The sequence below is a fragment of the Dysidea avara genome, chromosome 3 (assembly GCF_963678975.1).
Source record: "Dysidea avara chromosome 3, odDysAvar1.4, whole genome shotgun sequence".
Classification (NCBI taxonomy): domain Eukaryota; kingdom Metazoa; phylum Porifera; class Demospongiae; order Dictyoceratida; family Dysideidae; genus Dysidea; species Dysidea avara.
This window is the reverse complement of record NC_089274.1, coordinates 30,012,174-30,030,400: the sequence shown is the minus strand read 5'-3', so window position 1 is coordinate 30,030,400 and position 18,227 is coordinate 30,012,174. Positions and strand designations below refer to the sequence as shown.

General features: G+C 37.9%; 1 protein-coding gene and 1 long non-coding RNA gene across 3 annotated transcripts in view; both read right to left on the bottom strand.

Annotated features, from left to right (window-relative positions):
* Positions 1-340: 340 nt before the first annotated feature.
* LOC136250650 (uncharacterized) lies at positions 341-3,222 on the bottom strand. The gene is made up of 4 exons (XR_010698613.1): positions 2,570-3,222; positions 1,898-2,016; positions 1,010-1,080; positions 341-570 (listed from the first exon to the last, which is right to left on the bottom strand). It is a non-coding gene; the product is annotated as an uncharacterized lncRNA (long non-coding RNA).
* Positions 3,223-3,749: 527 nt separating this feature from the next.
* The window catches only part of LOC136250647 (sun domain-containing protein 1-like), a 40,329-nt gene continuing 25,851 nt past the window's right edge, over positions 3,750-18,227 (bottom strand). For both annotated transcript variants that reach the window (XM_066042873.1, XM_066042874.1), the window contains 12 exons: positions 16,866-16,947; positions 16,427-16,483; positions 16,344-16,376; positions 14,784-14,855; positions 14,684-14,729; positions 11,277-11,317; positions 10,990-11,074; positions 10,804-10,931; positions 8,839-8,901; positions 8,606-8,713; positions 8,461-8,547; positions 3,750-4,061 (listed from right to left, as the gene is read on the bottom strand). In XM_066042873.1, the coding sequence (XP_065898945.1) occupies positions 3,918-4,061; positions 8,461-8,547; positions 8,606-8,713; positions 8,839-8,901; positions 10,804-10,931; positions 10,990-11,074; positions 11,277-11,317; positions 14,684-14,729; positions 14,784-14,855; positions 16,344-16,376; positions 16,427-16,483; positions 16,866-16,947 (946 nt within the window). In that variant the 3' untranslated portion in view covers positions 3,750-3,917. The remainder of the gene's footprint in view (positions 4,062-8,460; positions 8,548-8,605; positions 8,714-8,838; positions 8,902-10,803; positions 10,932-10,989; positions 11,075-11,276; positions 11,318-14,683; positions 14,730-14,783; positions 14,856-16,343; positions 16,377-16,426; positions 16,484-16,865; positions 16,948-18,227) is intronic.

Here is an 18,227-nt window from a genome sequence, read left to right as displayed (position 1 = left end):
TGTGTATATAGTAGTATGTAAACACCATTTAATTGACACAAAGAGTAAAGTGCCATGTAAAATTTCTTTGCAGCCCAAAGAGATAGACAAATTGGTGTTCTTAACAGTGATGTTAGTAAGGTGAGATTATCTTGAACTGTACAACACACACATCACATTTCCCTCATGTAGATTAATGTATTAATACAATGCGGGAAGCTCAAGTCAGCCTACCTCACTGCCATAAATGGGTGCTATGTGGAAGAGGTGAAACATATCTCCACCATAGCAATCCAGGCTGGCCAGACAGCCATTAGGGACATTTGTGACCGATGGCTACAAATGAATGCATCTGCTAGAACATAACATGATTTTGTATAGTGGATTTAATTTTTAATAAAAAAGAATGAAATTTTATTTCTTGTGATACATATTAATCTGAAGTCAAAGATGCATTAGTAATTGCTTTTCTGTCAATAAAGTGAGGCAGTGCGAGTTGTTGATGCTGAATGGCTTAATGTCCAATACTGCACCAGGCTGTATATTGATTTGTTGTAGTTTGGCAACTGTGTTTATGTCCCAAATATGTACCTAGGAAATAGAGCATTAGGATAAGGTACATAGCATGTGAAATAAAGTTATGATACAATAATAATAATTATGCACAGCTGTAGTAAATACTCAACCATCACAGTGGAGGCCTGGAAGGTTGTGATCCTAGCACAAATCAGGACACCTTGTACTTGTGGTCAGGATACCTTTCTAATAAGTGCACCAATAGCCTTATATGGTGTGCAAAACAGGCAGTTCCATTGTAGCTCATTAAAAGAAACTTTTGAGGACTACGAAAATGTAACAACCCTCAAACATTTGCATAACTGTATGCTGTATATAGTATGTATGAACAAAGTTCAACAAATGTGTAAAAAAAAAAAAAAAAAAAAAAAAAATGTGTCACTAGCATCTGCACAACATAATGTTTTTTTTTATAAGTTACTACGTCATCATCAAATTCTACACATTTACTTACTATCCCAAGCAGTCTGTCCTCCCAGTGGATTTTGTCATAACTAGTTTGGCTACTGCACATATGCATGAAGACTACACAACAGTGACAACACATACATGTCAACTATTATAGTTTATGCTTATAGTCACTCAATACATATGTATGGACTTATGTTTGCATTGTACAAACAACAATGGAACTACAGTGGGACCTCAATTATCCAAACAGTATAAGTGACTGCTCTATTAGAGTATTTCATCATCAGGTGAATGTTCTATTAGAGTAGTTGAACGGAACTCTGTATAATTTAATGGGTTCCATTTACCCAAAGACTGTTTACTACCTGTAAAAATGTAAAAAAGGCAGCCACAATAATCATAGAAATTACTTGATAGTCTTATAGCATACAATTTACAAATTATTGTCTTTTCCACTGTTACCTTGATTAAAACTGACTGTTCAATTAGAGTATTATTATAAACTAGGGTACATGTGTGTTCTCTAGAAAAGGCTTAGGCGAATCATAAACAGTTGACAATTTAAAAAAAAAAATTATTAATGCTTTACAGCACAAGTGCTACAGAAGGTGTGTTTGAAAGGTTGGAGAAAGGAGAAAATCCATGACTAGACCTAGGTAGCCTCGAACCTGCAGCCATCCGATTTACGCTCAAACGCTTACAGGAGTCTACCAGGCGGTCAGGATGTTTTCTCCTTGTTATTTTCATGTAATTATATCCATAGGAATTCAAGAGAGTAACTCATTATCTCTAAGTACTCCAAGTAGAATCAAATGGACGCTAGTTTATTTATTAATGCTTTACAGCACAAGTGCTGAAGGTCTGTAGGACACCTGGTCCTACAGCCTGCTCAATAGTGCTCAAGGACCAATTGTACATACATTCTACATACCAGTGGGTATACAAGCTTTATGATCTGAAGATGGTGATGACTTCAGATGTGGGTAGTGGTAGTGTTAGATCAAGGGAGCATGTTATGTGGGGTTCCTCCAGCATCCCAACTAGCTGCTCCTAATAGACAAGCTCATGTTCAATGCAGTTCATGTATGTACAGAAAAAAAGTATATAGAAATTCATTTAAGGTTATAGGACAATGGGCAACTGTCAAACAAAAAATAATTATGATGTTGTCGTGGTGCGTATCAGGTAACAGGATTAAGTTGGGTTGGGAGAATAATAGTGACGTTATTATGGATATAAGGCTCATTGTAAACGCTTACAAGATTTATTATACAGTGTAACAGTGCATGTATATATGTAGTCAGCTAGCTAACTTTTATCGTTGATTTCCCATTTGGGAATAGAGTTACTGTAAGTCATAAACTGCATTCATAACTGACTTTAAAGTAAATTACATTGGTAAAACTATGAAAGTGTGAAGTATGCTAAGAGCTGACTTCAAGGGAAATCTGGGGTGGGAATGTACTTATTTGGATGTTGAAAATAATAAATATTGGACTTAGAACTCAAATGGGAGCAAGCTCAGGGTTTGGGTTAGTTACGAATTCTATCCGATATGGTGTTTGTGTTGTACTACCTCAGCACTAATTTACAAAATTAACACCTTATCATCATCCTCAATAACTTGGCCTTCTGGCAGAGGTTCTTTATTAAACAGTTCCTGACCCACAGGTTGACTGGTCATGTCCATGTTAGTGTCATTATCCATGTGGTAATCCTTCCTGTGAAGAGTACAATACCACCAATGATAGTAGTAAACATACACACAATTTCACATACTATAAGAACTGGTGCTAAATAATATACAGTGCATCATCAGGTAATTGGTAAAAGTACATGTTCAAGTTGTTTGGCCCATTTACTTACTTATCCATGGGATTTTCGAATATTCATAGGATTTTGTTTATTTTTCTCTATTTCCATTTTTACAATAAATTCATTAATAATCAAGAGTTAATAATTAACTCTTGATAATATGGATAGCTATTAGCTAACATGATAATAAGAGGTGCTGGATATCACACAGTACTAAAGTAGCTTTTAAGTAGTCAGCTAATATTATCACTGGTAACAAACACAAGTGTATGGCTTCTAATAATATTATGCACATTGTGATCACAAGATACACAACATTGCTGCTCTGGTATGTAGGTAGTGACATGTATTATATAGTAGCGATAAGACACAGGGTTTCCAAATGAACATATTAATGTGAATATATTGGATACCTAATAACACATAAGTCAATGGCAATGTGAACCTACAAGAAGGTTCAAAGTGAATGTTACCATTGCAATGTACAGTACATTTACGAAGCCATACATGAAGAAAATGGTTTAAAAATAAATACCCCAGTTCCTTTTGACTCGATATTTACTAGTGGACATTAACTCCTTCCAAATTATCTGCTAAAGCTAAAGCTTGTTTTTTTTTTGTGGTTGTGGAAGCTTTCTAAGGTAATTAGGTGAGGATTTCAGCGGAAAATAGGTGATCTCTGACAATGTAGCGAGTCACAGAAAATAGACCAATTATAACTACAAAGCAAGATTAGTTAGTTTACCTGATAGCAGAGTAACTGGAAGGAGGAACCCCACAAATTGGATCCATGTATGTATGTACCGGGTACCCTATTAGGGGCATGTCGAATATTGGTCATGTTTAATCAAGTTGACTTGGTTCTCACCAGTGAGTTGTGCATAGTACAATCACATTATATATACTATTGGCATGTCCCAGGTGAATATGTGAGACAATTAGACTGTCTACACCAAGCAACAACCACACAATGTATGATCAATTTATTACAGATAATCTAGGTATAAATAATTAGTATATCAGTAAAATAGTTGCATTGCATGGCATCTAGCACCATATACAAAAGTCAAACATACAGATAATGCGAAACATTCAACACTGTAGAAAATAGGTCACTAATAAAGTAGTAAGATATGTTAAGATTGCTTCTTGTTCTGCTTGCTTTCCTCTACATATAGTTTTCCATGTACTCGTACCCTGTAGACACATGTGAACTCTTTTCTTCCATGATTGGAGTGGAATTCAAACTTGATATATCTTACAAAATGTTCAGGAGGATTCTGCAAAGAAAAATAGAACAGTATTAATTGACACAAAGAGTACATACGACAGATTTGTGACACCCACAACTGTAATACATACTTATTGAACTTTGCGTGGGTGAGATCAAAGGAAAAAGTGTACTTTAAATTTCATAAAGTACACTCTCAGCCGGCCAACAGTGCTTCATGACCACAAAGAGCGCTTTATTGAACGAATAAAGCACACTTTGCGGTGCAATAAAACACAGTTGCCCACATGCCTTAGTGCAGGCTAATAGCCTACGGGGCTCGTGCGACTAATCACCCATGTCGGTGAAGGCTGATAGCCCCGCCGCGCTGAGCGATCAATCACCCCAGCAAATACGAGTTTTACCACTGGATTGCTTTTATAGACATACCTAAATGCTTCGATGATGGGTGGGAGAAGGTAACGTTGCTGTTACGTTTGTTAATGTAAACGGACAAGTCCTGGAGATACCACGGAATTATTTCACTGTGACTCACAATAGAATCAATTGTGGGTTGCGAGCAAAACCTGCCAAAATATGCAATGAACGTCTACCATGCCAAACTATGGTGAAATACATGTGAGTTACTTTGTTAAACTAGTTCGTGTGTGTTCAGGCTGCTAATAGTTCGTGCAACGCATGTTAATTATGAGTCCTAGTGTATGGTGAAGCTACATGACTAGAAAGTTCCATAAATCATTTAAAGCATAGCCATGCTCGTGCTATATGAAAAATAAAGTATGAGACGTGCGGCCGAGATGCTAATAAAGCACGAGGCGAAGCCGAGTGCTTTATTAGCATCGAGGCCAAGTGCCTCGATGCACTTGGCGAGTGCTATTTTTCATATAGCACTTGCGCAAGCCTAATTTGCAGTATAAAGCATTGAATATACTGGGTGAAATACTTGCGTATTATTGAAAAAATTCTGTAAATTTTTTGAACGTATTTTTCTTAGTGAAGGAAGGGACTAACAATAAGATCCTGGATATCATCTTAATCGCCTGCTCAAGAGGAGTTGGAAAATCTTTGTTTCATTGCAGTAGACCAATGATACGGAAATTATGAGTGTTTGTTTACGTCACGTCAAAGCGATTGTATGCGATCAATTTTTCTTCACAAATTTCACCTTAGTATGCAGTGAAGAAGGGTGAGTAAAAGACAAACTTACCCAGTAATTGATTCCCCTGTTCATGGCAAACACGATGGTGAAAACTGTAGCTGCATACTTCAATTCGTTGGTAAATTGCAACCATTTTTGTAGGCGCCTGTAATTTATTTTCCCTATACTTGCTGTACAAATTGATTTTTCTGTTGTAAGGCTGTAACTCCTAAAGTTACTGGCATATGAGGCTGAAACTTTGCCAGAGGGTACACTTGGCTAAGTAGATTATAAATATTTAATAAACAGGAATTTGAAAAACGCACGAATGTGTCGGGTTTTTGCAGATCTGGCCACATATTGTACTTTAGTGTGAGAGAGATCACAGTGCTGAAGTGTGCCATATCTTCCATACAGTATAGGCCAATTATCCACATAACTGTACTATATGAGCAGATCAGTCAGACTAATATTGGCCTGTGTGGAAAATACAACACACATTGGCACTTTGATCTCTCCAACAAAGCTACACACTATATTTTCCATACAGTACAAATTAGCAATATAACTGTACTGTATGAGTCAACCATAGGGTGTAAGATATCGCTCTGTGGTCAGAGCAATATGTGAAATATAACCCTATGGTTGGTTTCCTTTGATCTGAGGTGTCAAAGTGGTACATATATTACTTACATCCCAGTGCGTGGGAGTATCAAAGCGTCGCGCTGGGTTATAACTACCATACAGCTAGACAGAGCGGCGCTGCTACTGTACGATATATTAGTTATCACCCAGTGATAACTAACTTATCACCCTGTTGCGGAGCCACTCAGTCTCATTCGTGACATCATAATAACCGCGAATGGCATTGTTTACCAATGGAACAAAGAGCCAAATAAGGAAATATTGATACAAAACACACCAATACAGCACTTAAAACTAGCTAAATCTTACAAGAAAACTGTTAATCCTTTACACAATAACACTACAAGTTACCAATACGATAGTTTAACAAATGTCAAGAATAGTCCGTGACAACTTTCGCTCCAGCAATCACTCCCAACGGTCACTATGGTGAAGAACTAACTTCCTCTAGCTTCATCGTTCTATCTTGGACTATGGTAGCCACTTGTTGGTCTTTATTTTTCTCTTGCACACCACGCGACACCACCATACCAACTTCTGACAAAGGCGAATCGTACCTGGAACCGATGCTTCATAACACCGCCCTTCGCTACAGTTTGTAGGGAGTATGTAAGGTCTCTCTTGTAGCTACGAAGTAGAATCTCCATACAATTCGGACGAAATCTTGAGCACAGTGACAGGAACTCAAACCAGAACTTAATTTACTATCCGTAAACTTCTGCACACTCCCACGCACTGGGATATAAAATAGTTATATCCCGTATACTCGGATGATATCATTGTTATTACACTCGTACTGGTATATAACTATAACTTATACCATGGCTACTCGGAATTTTCCTGATATATATATATGCCCAAGCCAGAGGGCCGCAACACGGCTACTCGGGATTTGCCCACGCCCTTGGGAATATATATCAGGCAATCCCTTATGGTCATTGTATAACTAGTAAATGGTTATTCAGATAATTGGGAAAATACACTGCAATCATGTGGGCAAATACAATAGTGATTCAGTATGAAAACAACCACACTCAGACAGATCATGTGTTAGACACTATAAAATAAAAGTAAACAGCTGTGAAACTGGACAGATTATCATAACCAGTTACCGAGCAGATCACATTTTCTGTAAAAAAATTTATGCTGCACCTAGCATCCAAGATAAGTTCCCTTAACAGTTTGTCAAATTGTCTTATAGTGGCAAAAGTACAGTATAGGCACCAAATGCCATATGGCTGCAAGGGTGCAGCCTTTGTGTGTTCAGCAAAACTCGTGGTATAAGTGATATATTTTATAGTCACACTTCCAAGGGATATGATAATGCGGGCACTCATACATATTTTTGTCATATCCTGAGTAATCATGTTATAACTGTTATATTCTACACCCTAGTAGATGAAGCAATTACAGATAGAAAGTTATAGTAAAACAGCACCTGTTGAAGATCGAAATGAGTAGACATCCTTGATGGTTAGATCCTTTAGCAGTGTCACACCCATCTACTCGCAATTAGTGAAGGAGGCAAGAGTTAGTGAAGGAGACAAGAAATCCTCCTTGCTCAGGTGAATGATGCTAGGCGCTTGTCAGTACTAGAGACTTGAAATCCATGATGAATCAGACCTTTTAGACTCTATAGTGGTGCCACGCCCCTCGGGATTATTGAAGGAGACAAGAGTTTATCGAAAATTGCTCAGGTGGATAATTGTTGGTTGATTTAGGCGCTTGTTATTAAAGACTTGCTTACCATTTAGATAAGGATTTCACGGAATGTGTGAAGTTAGCATTTCCATGATATTGACTGGACAATATGTGACCTAAATCCCAAGTGGCACCTTTGAACACCAATGTTAAAATGGCATATAACAATACACAAAGAAGTACCCAAAATATACATTTCTAAAGTGAATATCTTAGAGATCAGTTATTTGGTTATGCAAAAGAATAACTGGCCAGTTATTTGCTGTACCTGGTAAGGTTTCACAACACTACTAAAACTATGGTTGATTTCAGATTACTTGTGGAATGTAATCAAACAATTCACACATGTGATTTGCAAATGTGATCAAGCAAATGTTATGTGCAATGTTTAACCAGAAGCTCATAAGTGCCACAAGGTGCCTTCGTTGCCTATAAGCTCCTGGTGAGCTAAACAGCTAGCTCAGTTTGTCCCTGGCACTATACAAAAGTGGTAAGTAACTAGGTTGCAACATTTTATAATTTTCCAAGCAACCTGAAAATCGACTAACCAAAAAAAACAGTTAGAAATAGTACACACAGAGGGGGTGATGTGTGTGTGTGTGTGTGTGTGTGTGTGTGGGGGGGGGGGGGGGATCTCAAGGCTAATACAGCCCTTGACCTTGCCTCATGCTGTATTAGGCTCTTGACAAACATCCTTCATACTGTTTCCCCCGTACACATGGACAGTAGTGCTGTAACTATAATGTAAGGAATGTTATGAAAACGACCCTACTCAGACAGCATGACTGATCACACGCATAACATTGTAAACTAAAACTAACCCATCTAATCCTACCAATTTCTTTTTGTGCATATTTTGTTTAGTCACGAGTCTCATGTGGTACGTATTAGTTTCTTGATACACCATCTTGTGCAGTATTTTCCATACATACACTATGCTATAACTTAACACACAGAATTATACCTGTATTGAAAACAGTTGAACACTTTCCTCTCCAGTGAAGACAAAATCACCAACTGAAGTCCATTCTTCACTTAGAGATGGGCTGACCTAACAACAAAAAATTTAACTGACACAACAGATGCACAGTAACTATCTACTTACATACCTGTACAGAAAAATCTTTTGGAGCACTAAAGATGTCATCATCATAAGGGGACAATGCTCTTGGAATATGTTCAATGGCTACCTCTGATATCAATATATTGTCAGCAAGCTACACACACAGAGGTACAACAAAATATTTATTGTGTAGAACATATTAAACATCATATCAATAGCAAAATGTATTATTTCAATCACTAACACATAGTGAACAATACTGTACACATACATATATACCTTGATAGTCACATATCCTTCTTGACCAGGAAATGCCCAACACTGACCAGGATATACATTGGGCTGCACAAAAAAAAAATTATCACAACAAAAAATGAACTGTATGCATGCGATGTTGTGTGTTTATACATGTATGTGTTTATGCATGTATGTGTTTGATGTGTATTTACTACTGTTTACACAGGGTAACTAGCAAGACAAGCTTGTTACCATACCCAGACAGGTTTTGACTCAACCCCCCTAGCGCATTCCAATAATTTAGGCATGCACTTCAAAAAGGTCTATAAGGGGGGCCAGTCTGACAATCCAGCACATTTGCAATGAACAGTTAGTGAGTCAGTATCTTTCCCTCTCACCCGCCTCCTCAATCTCTTCTTCCATTAACTACGTAATAGTTAGACACTCACAATAGGTGTCTTCAAGAATTTAAAAACCTGAGAATAGCCAGTGCCAACATGGCTGTCTTGCATGGTCTACAGAGCGTGCTTTAATATGGCGAAGGCCACAAACTGAATTAATGGCTTGTACCACGATGGTCTATAAATCCGCTGAGCTACCCACGATAACAGCGTACCTGAGTGTAATTTTTTTGTAATCTCGCAATCGCTTGGTGTTTACTGATGTGCGAAATACTAATTATCCACAAAAGGCTAACTGCATTACTATAGGCCACATTGTGGTTGTAAACAACTGTCGGGTGTCTTACCAGTAAGACACCTGATACCAGGTTTCTTCGCAAATAAGAGACCTCCACATATCAAACGAAACGCTGCATACCATTGTCTAAAAAATAGTTAATGTGACATGGGCAGTGCTCTTTTGTCTTGGGTGGGTTATCCCCAAAACGCAGAGGAAACGAACTGATGCGTTATTTTCAGGAAGCACTCAAGCCTGAAACAATAAGAACTTGTTAATATGCAGGCAGGCAGGCAGGCAGGCAGGCAGGCAGGCAGGCAGGCAGGCAGGCAGGCAGGCAGGCAGGCAGGCAGGCAGGCAGGCAGGCAGGCAGGCAGGCAGGCAGGCAGGCAGGCAGGCAGGCAGGCAGGCAGGCAGGCAGGCAGGCAGGCAGGCAGGCAGGCAGGCAGGCAGGCAGGCAGGCAGGCAGGCAGGCAGGCAGGCAGGCAGGCAATTGCCAAAGGGTAATGTCCTGCAGGCTCTGGCGTAAGTTGAATCTATTTACAGAGTGCCAGTATCAGGCCCAGGCCCTTTATAATGCATAGCTTACATGAATACATTCCAGGATCCGTGTTTGACTCAAAGAATCTGGCATCTAGTCAACCCTTTTCAATGCACACGAAATTTTTAAGGAAGTAAGCCTTAAATGCGCACGGAACTTTTAAGGGATGTGTGTTTACACTAAACAAACTTATGTGGTGAGGTAAGATAGCCTTTCCCAACTCTACTAGCCTATAATCATACATCAACAGAAAGCTTATTCATTGGCCTACTTGTGAAGGTAAATAACCACTGTAACAACAAAGGTTTACTTGTTATAAAGCAAAGAAGAATGCAACAGCACCTTCTTCGTTTCAATTGTCCTATTGATTGTGGCTTTAATCATGTGACCTACATATGGCCTTATTCACCATTGAATGGTGATTCAACTAATACTTGTTTGCAGTAATTCGGACCAACTGGAAAGGAATTATGGATCATTTTCTACAGATATGTAATAAAATGTTATGGTTCTTTGTTAAGAATTATTCTCACGGAGTTTTGGTTCCTATATTTGGTCGTAGGGTAAACCTCCAGGTATTATTTTAATGCTTATTACATCACGAGTAGAATGGCACAAATTACAAAGCCATATGATGAATGCTTCAAAAGTTACAGCACTTTGTTTACAGCCACGTGTAAAAGCCTATATATATATACATGTATATATATATAGCTTATGCGCATTTAAGGGTTAAATATACACACACCACAGAATGTATATGAAGCATTAACATTCAAATTACTTACATCCAATATACAAGATGCATCTCTTGCATTAAACAATGACAACCACCATCCAAGTGGGTTACTTGATTCACCATCTTTGATTGATTGGGGATTGAAAGTTGGTGACCGCTGATTAGTGACAGTAGCCCCTGTATTCAAATGACAAAGAAGTACAAATGTGGCACATGGAAACAGATTAAAACTTACCAACAGAATGCAAAGCAAAGTCAAATTTTCCCAAGCGATCAGCCGAGTAATCTGCCAATTCCTCTTTGACAATTTTCCTTATTACCTACATCCACAACCAAGAGTTTATATTTGTAAATGAATTCTTTGCAACATAACCATACAAGTGAGAACCACAGATAAGCAGGCCTGACTAACTACTGTTGATAACATGAAGTTAACAAGTTAAGTACCTACAGTTGTACATAATGTACAAGTACACACAAAGACATAGACACACAGATACACACGCAGACACACACACTTACCTCTGAAATATCACTAGGGTGAGGATCAGGATGAGGAATGCCTATAAGCAAACAATTGGAATACAGAAATACGAAGTTCAATCACATATTGTACTTTGGGGGGTAACCAACAAAACCCTACATTCCACTTTAACAAACACAACAAATGCACTGCAAATACACAAAAAGCCACAGGTGCTGACAAAAGGGGCCATTCACTATGGCCACAGCCCATGCTTTTACTCAAGGCATCCAAGAAGGTGAATAACACAGACTGGTAGTAGAGTAATCTTCTTGTGGTGAGAGAAGGAAGACTATAGTACCTGACAAGCGTCAATTTGAAGGACTAGTGATCCAAAACATCAGCAATTCCACAAATTCCTATTCAGTTTGACCACAATGTACAATAATTTGATTGTCAGCCATGATAACAAGCCACGATATGTCGATATATCACGATACGCGATATATCGATACGGTTTGACTTTGTATCGATACAGTGATATTGTCTTAAAACGATATGATACACGATATATTGTTGCATCTCTAGTATGTATGAAAGTCATTATAAAATGGACACCATCAGTGATTGTTAACACTGGTGTATTAAAATTATTATTTACAAATGAAGTAGGGATCCAAGCAATAAAATGTAATGAAGGTATGATGGTATGGTATTACAGCATACAGTAGCTCGATGGGAAAATCCCTACATTGGCATGTTATAGTTTATGCCAATGTAGGGATTTTCCCATTGAGCTATGCTGTAATACCATCATTCATTCATCTATTGTTTCACTACTTTTAATTGTAAATTGATGTACCAGTTCGTTTGGTTTTTTGTTATAAAGCATACAGCTATATACTGTACATGTGACTGTTCTATTACGGTGATCGCTGTATGAAAGTACCTTCACCTAGGGGTGTGTTACTCTTTCACATTTTCATTGTGCTAGCATTATGAATACAGCTAGGCCAACAATAATGGAGTGTGTCATTGTGATCAAGTAAATAGATTGTTAACAAGTGTGGTTTCAGTGTTCGATTATTATGACTAATCAACCAAGATTGCATTAATAGGTGTAGCATTGAACCTATCATGAAGTTAAAGGTATCAATTGAGTGTAAGTGCTTAAATAAGTTTGCAGCATCTAAATATACTGCTCAACGAAAGTGTTGATAGGGAAAATTAATGCCTCAATATGGTTTCATAACTTTCATTGCATGAAGAAGAATGAAGACAAGTCTGATTGAAGATAAAAGGAAAGGCAAGGTGCAGATGGGCACACACTCATTGGAACCCCAAAAGGCACATCCCACTGGTGAGTTTGTTATTGTGGTGTAAAATGGTGGCCATGTGCTGTTTCATTTGGCCTCCGGCCTTGCATCTGTGGCCAGGCAGGCAGGAAAAATTTTGTATTCGGCTGCCTGTAAGTGTTTTCTTGTTTTTAATGCTGTATTTGATGTTAGATGGATTAATATTATTCTGTGGAGGTGATTTTCATTACGTAAGATGTTTCTAGCATGATTTTTAAAGGTGGCATTTTAGGTGGCACGTGTCGTTTTTGGGGTGATCCCTAGTTAAAAATCCCTAGTTAAAAGTACTACTGTACTGTTTGATAAGTGTTGTCTAAAACACCAAGTATATCCACATCGTAATATGTGACCGAATTTTGGAAAATCACCCATATGGGTGCATTTGATGCCTAAAATATTTAATGATCAAACAACAAACTTCATAGTGCAAATCTACTTGTTAATGGTTGTGAGCCATTCTCAATACCTTAAATTACAAGAAAATCATTGAAATATTTTTAAAACTATGTCCTGCTCTTATTAGCAACCCACTAAACACAAAAATTCTAATTATTTCACGCGCACCCATATGGGTGATTTTCCAAAATTCAGTCACATATGTGTCTGTAACAATTATCAAGTGTGACTAGTCTAAAAGCAATCATCAGTATATAGCACTCAAAGGGCAGTACACGCTTGAATTAGGGAGTCATTTTGCTTGAGTATAATACTATTGACCTGACTGAACACTCCTCCTGATGGCATCATGTCTGAAGAAAAGGGTGGGAGAAAGCAAAACCTAGCCTTAGCTTTTAATTTAATCAAATCTTTGATTTTGTCCACATGATGAATACTGACATGTCCATCATTACTACTGATCTACTGTATGCCATTACAACGCATCGTGTGCTTATCTACGAAGTCAGCAAATCCATCTCCATAAAAACTTAACTAAACAAATGTGTCGTAAATTCTGATCATGAATATGACAGGGATAGCAGAGTATTGAACTCCTCTGACAAACAGATGCTGGCCTTCCCCTGAACCATACTTATGGATGGTGTTGCGATTATCTGTCAATAAAAGCTAGCTTGTGGTTCAATATTGAAATATCAGTATATACCTTGCTCTTCGATTTCTGATTGCTGTAAGGCTATGTGATGCATACATAGCCTGCCTGGTACAGCCCATTCACTTAACCTTTAAACCAGCAGAGAACTTTTCAGAAATGCGTGTTTACACATATGGTAACACTAGGTGGGGTAACCTAATTTTTACAGCCTACAAATACACATAGATTAAAGTGTGTTAGAAGGTTAAATGAACACTGTAACTACAGTGGCTTACTTGTTATGAAGCGATGAACAGCGACAAGTCGTGTCTCCGTGTTTCAAAATTATTTCCATGAGTTTAATTTTAATTGTGGGTTTACTGACGTGAGTCATATATGGCCTGATAGAAAATTTCACGACAAATTGAATGGAAGTTGTTGCAAGGTGATAGGAGAAACTACCGTCAAGTTATCGACCATTTTATAAAGGTATGTAAAGGGTTTGTATGTTTCTTTACCGAAAAGTTATTTTCACGAATAGTTTTGGCCTCACCATTTAGCGTTAGGGTAAAACCCTAGGTATCACTTTAATCCCTGCTACATCAAAAGTAGAATGACATAAATTGCATAGCCATAGGATGGACACCTTGAAAGTTACAGATTTTTGTGCAAGACATGCATATTTATTAAGTTTATATCCAGTTTTCTGGATTATGCGGGTTAAAGGGTTAAAGGTTTTGCATTTACAAGACATGCCAACTACTGTACAATTACCATTTATGTCAATTTCTGATTCCCCAGTTCATGGTGAACGCAATGACACTTTTGCATATGACTTATGATCGATTAAAGGAGAGCTTGTACATGTTAATTTATTGTCCATACGGTTACTACATAAATCAATTGCTTTGCTTTTCCCTGCTGTGTATTGTTATAAATCCAAAAGTATAGGGGGGGGGGGGTAATAATGCTGAAACTTTCCCAATGGTACAAAGAAGTCATAAATGAAGTTTGAGAAAAATGAAAACTAGTTGGGTTTTTGCTCAGTGAGTCATTATTTACAACTGGTAAAAAGTATTACCTGACTTAAACTTCTTCTCCAATATTCTCATAGCATCACTAATATTCTATCAAGAAGTAGCAAAAGTAGTAAATATGTACTAACATCAACAATAACTGACCTTCATTTCTGCAGCACTTGCAAATAATTTACTCAGTTCAGCAAAAAAAGTACTGTTGCCATCCCTGAGAATCTGTAGTCAAGTACAGTAATCAATACACAAACAGTACACAAGGAACAAGATAATATCACAAGTATAAGGAAATTTTACATTTGAGTAGGGATCATAGAAATAGAAATAAACAATGAAACAAGAAGGTCGAAGTGACCATCCATAGTTGAGTTATGCTTGGTTGGAGGCGTCTGTTAGTCAGTCAGGCAGGCAGTTAGCAGGAAAAAAATTAGAAACCTATTGGGCTCACCTTGCAGACATGGTCTTGGATATGCCTATAGTATGTTCATGTTGAGCTGAATCCTCAAAAACATTTAATAACTCATGGATGCAATTACACACGATTTTAAAATTTGGCTCATTTGTAGTACTGATTGACCTGCTAAAAATATTTTGAAATCTTTTTGTTGAAATGTTTGACATAATATTTACGGTCAATCAAAATTTTCACAATGCATTTCCTATGGGGAAGCCATATAATACAGTGTCCATTACAGCCCTTTCCCAAACTTGTAATGGAGCCAAACCGTACGCGTCTGTTGTTGACACCTTTGCTGTTATCAATAATCATCTGGTTGGCTGAAATGTTAACTCTGTTGAGAAAAAATCCACTTTTAATTTTCAGCTGTTTTTCAGGATTCAGCACAACGTGAACATACTATAACCAATACTGCCATGCTGCTATGGAGGCTGGCTTTTGGGTATTAATTTTGGGCTATCTTAACCCTTTAAGGACCAGCGTCGTACATGTACGTCCAAATATAGCCTCACGCGAAAGCCCAGCGTCGTACATGTACGTCCAAGATGTTAAGTAGTAAACAAAGAGCCATATCTTCGCAGTATTAGAAGCTATGAACTTTAAACAAAGACGATTTTGTTCACCATTAGTAGGCGATTCTTTTGATATACAATGCCAATATATTACGTGAAACTACACTAGAAAGAACTAGCCTTCTAATTTTAAGTATACTATATTTACGTAACAACAAAACTAACCTTGTACAAATCCGTCCATAACTTTCGCCTAGTAGCTCATATTGAGCAACAATAAACTTCACGGCGCTCTTCATTAAAAAACGCATCTAATGATATACAAGATCACGTGATGGCGCTCTTTAAAAGGAGTAAAGCAATGGCTTGTAACAGATCGCATCGTTTAGAAGACAGATCGTCACCGGTGTTACAAATCGCTTTGCTAGTTGAAAATGGTAAGTTCTTCACACAAATAACTTAGACATTTCTGCTTATTATTGATAGGCGAATCTGTACTACAGTTTGTATTATCCCTTCCTACTTCCTGCGGTTTTAGTGACGCTACAAACTTGCTAAGTAATAGAATACGTAAATTTCATAAAACTTACGGGTTTTCAAGGTAGGCACTGCGTAAATTACTGCGGTCCTTAAAAGGGTTAAGGAAGTCCAAACCTCCTACTATACAGTTGTAATTGAGAGTTCCTTACATATATTATGGACTCTTAATTGTGTATATGATACTAAATACTGGTGTACCTTATTTAACTCAACTAAGAACACGTTGGTCATCTAATGAGCAACAAAATTAAGTGACAAGTAACATAATACCACAGCATTACCTTTTCTTGGATCACACTATCATTATCCCGGGAGAGTTTCAAATCATTCACTTCTTTCTACAATAATATCACATGTGAATGTAGTGTAGCACACAATCTCAACTACACGATATCTCAAAATACACACAAGTAGCAGTCATACACATGTGAACTAACATACAGGCTAGGTCAATAGTATCATGGTACACACATGCAACAGGTAAGAAGTGGAAAGCTTAGGAGAATCCAGTGTTAGTAAAATTCTGGTGGCCACGTACTTTGCATAGTCTGAGCACTGCATCGCACAGAAAATGAGAGCAGATTCAGACAGCATAAAGCAAGTACCAGAACCTAAGCATAACTTGTATTGACAAGGTGGAAAAAATAGAAACACATAGACAGCAATTGACAAGCAGTACAATCAACAAACATCATGTACCTGCAGATGAGAGATTCTTACCTGAAATTTTTCATGCAGACTTAGAATTTCAGAAGTAACATCGTTCAATTTTTGGAACACAGCTGTGATGTTACCAGAACCACTATATGGTAATAAATAGCAATGTTAGATTATAGTGATATTCAGTTGTATCAGTGTATTAGTCTTTATTTGATTGTACATTGTGAGGGTACAGTGCAATAAACCATTTAAATTGATTAATTACATAGGTGTATAGGGATGCAAGTAATAACAAGATATGTTGTGCAGCATAAAGGAGTGTGTTCTAGGACTCAAAACGAATAGTCGAATATAAACACCAATTATTCGCAGCATGTGATCATGTATACAGTGGCACGTGATTAGCTGTCAGCAATTAAGGTAGTGGAAGACGATGCTAACAAAAGGAAGGACGGTGGTGATAAATCGAAGAGTGGAAATAACATTAGGCAGTCACTAATTGGTGATGAAGTACCAATGCCATGGTGGATCTCCATAAGCACAAGACTTCATATGGATTTAAGGTTTACTCCAGGTATTTCTACATTGTTATAAACTCTTTCTATCACAATTATTGCAGTGATAATCCGTTCAGAAGGGGCACTAGGTCTTCTTGCTAATTTATTCATGGAGCCACAAGCCTGTTTGCGGTTATTTATAGGCCTCTTGGTAGTGGCTGCCTTACACTGAATATTCAAATACTCGAGTAACAGCTAAGCAAATATTCAAATACAGAAAACTACTATTCGTTTGAGTATTAGTGTGTTCACTGTGCCACAATTGTTATCATTACTGCGCCTCAATTGTTATTTACTAAAATATGTGGTTACTACGTTTGATCTGTAGCAGCGTGGTTGATTATACTGTATAAATTTAGTTAGGCCTTGAAGGGGTGTGGTCATCATGCTCGATCATAGCTAGGTCGTCATGCTCTGTTTTCAGTGATGAACGTATGGTACAGCTACAAGTACTACTGGGCATATAATATCTCTTATATTTCAGAAGGCTCAGTCTCACATGTCAATGGTGTTTGACCTAGTTTCCTATAATTACCAGCTGTTAGTAGTTACTGATACATGGGCATGCGTTCCACGTGCTACTCCACGCATGCGCATGGACAAGTCTTACAAGTACCCACCACGCTTCACACCTTCGACCTTTTTCTTAGCTCACTGCTGTTGGTTGTTCACTTCTCGACGTTTTTTTTTGGGACTGGCAGTATGAATTTAAATACACTGACCGACACCGCCCTGCTTGGACGTTCTCTACAGGAACTCCAAGAACAGATGGCCGCAATGTGAGCAGAAATTGCATCCATTAAAGGAACTCAACCGTCTTCATCGTCGGAAACAACTCCAGCCCAAGGCGAAGACCAGTTTGGAT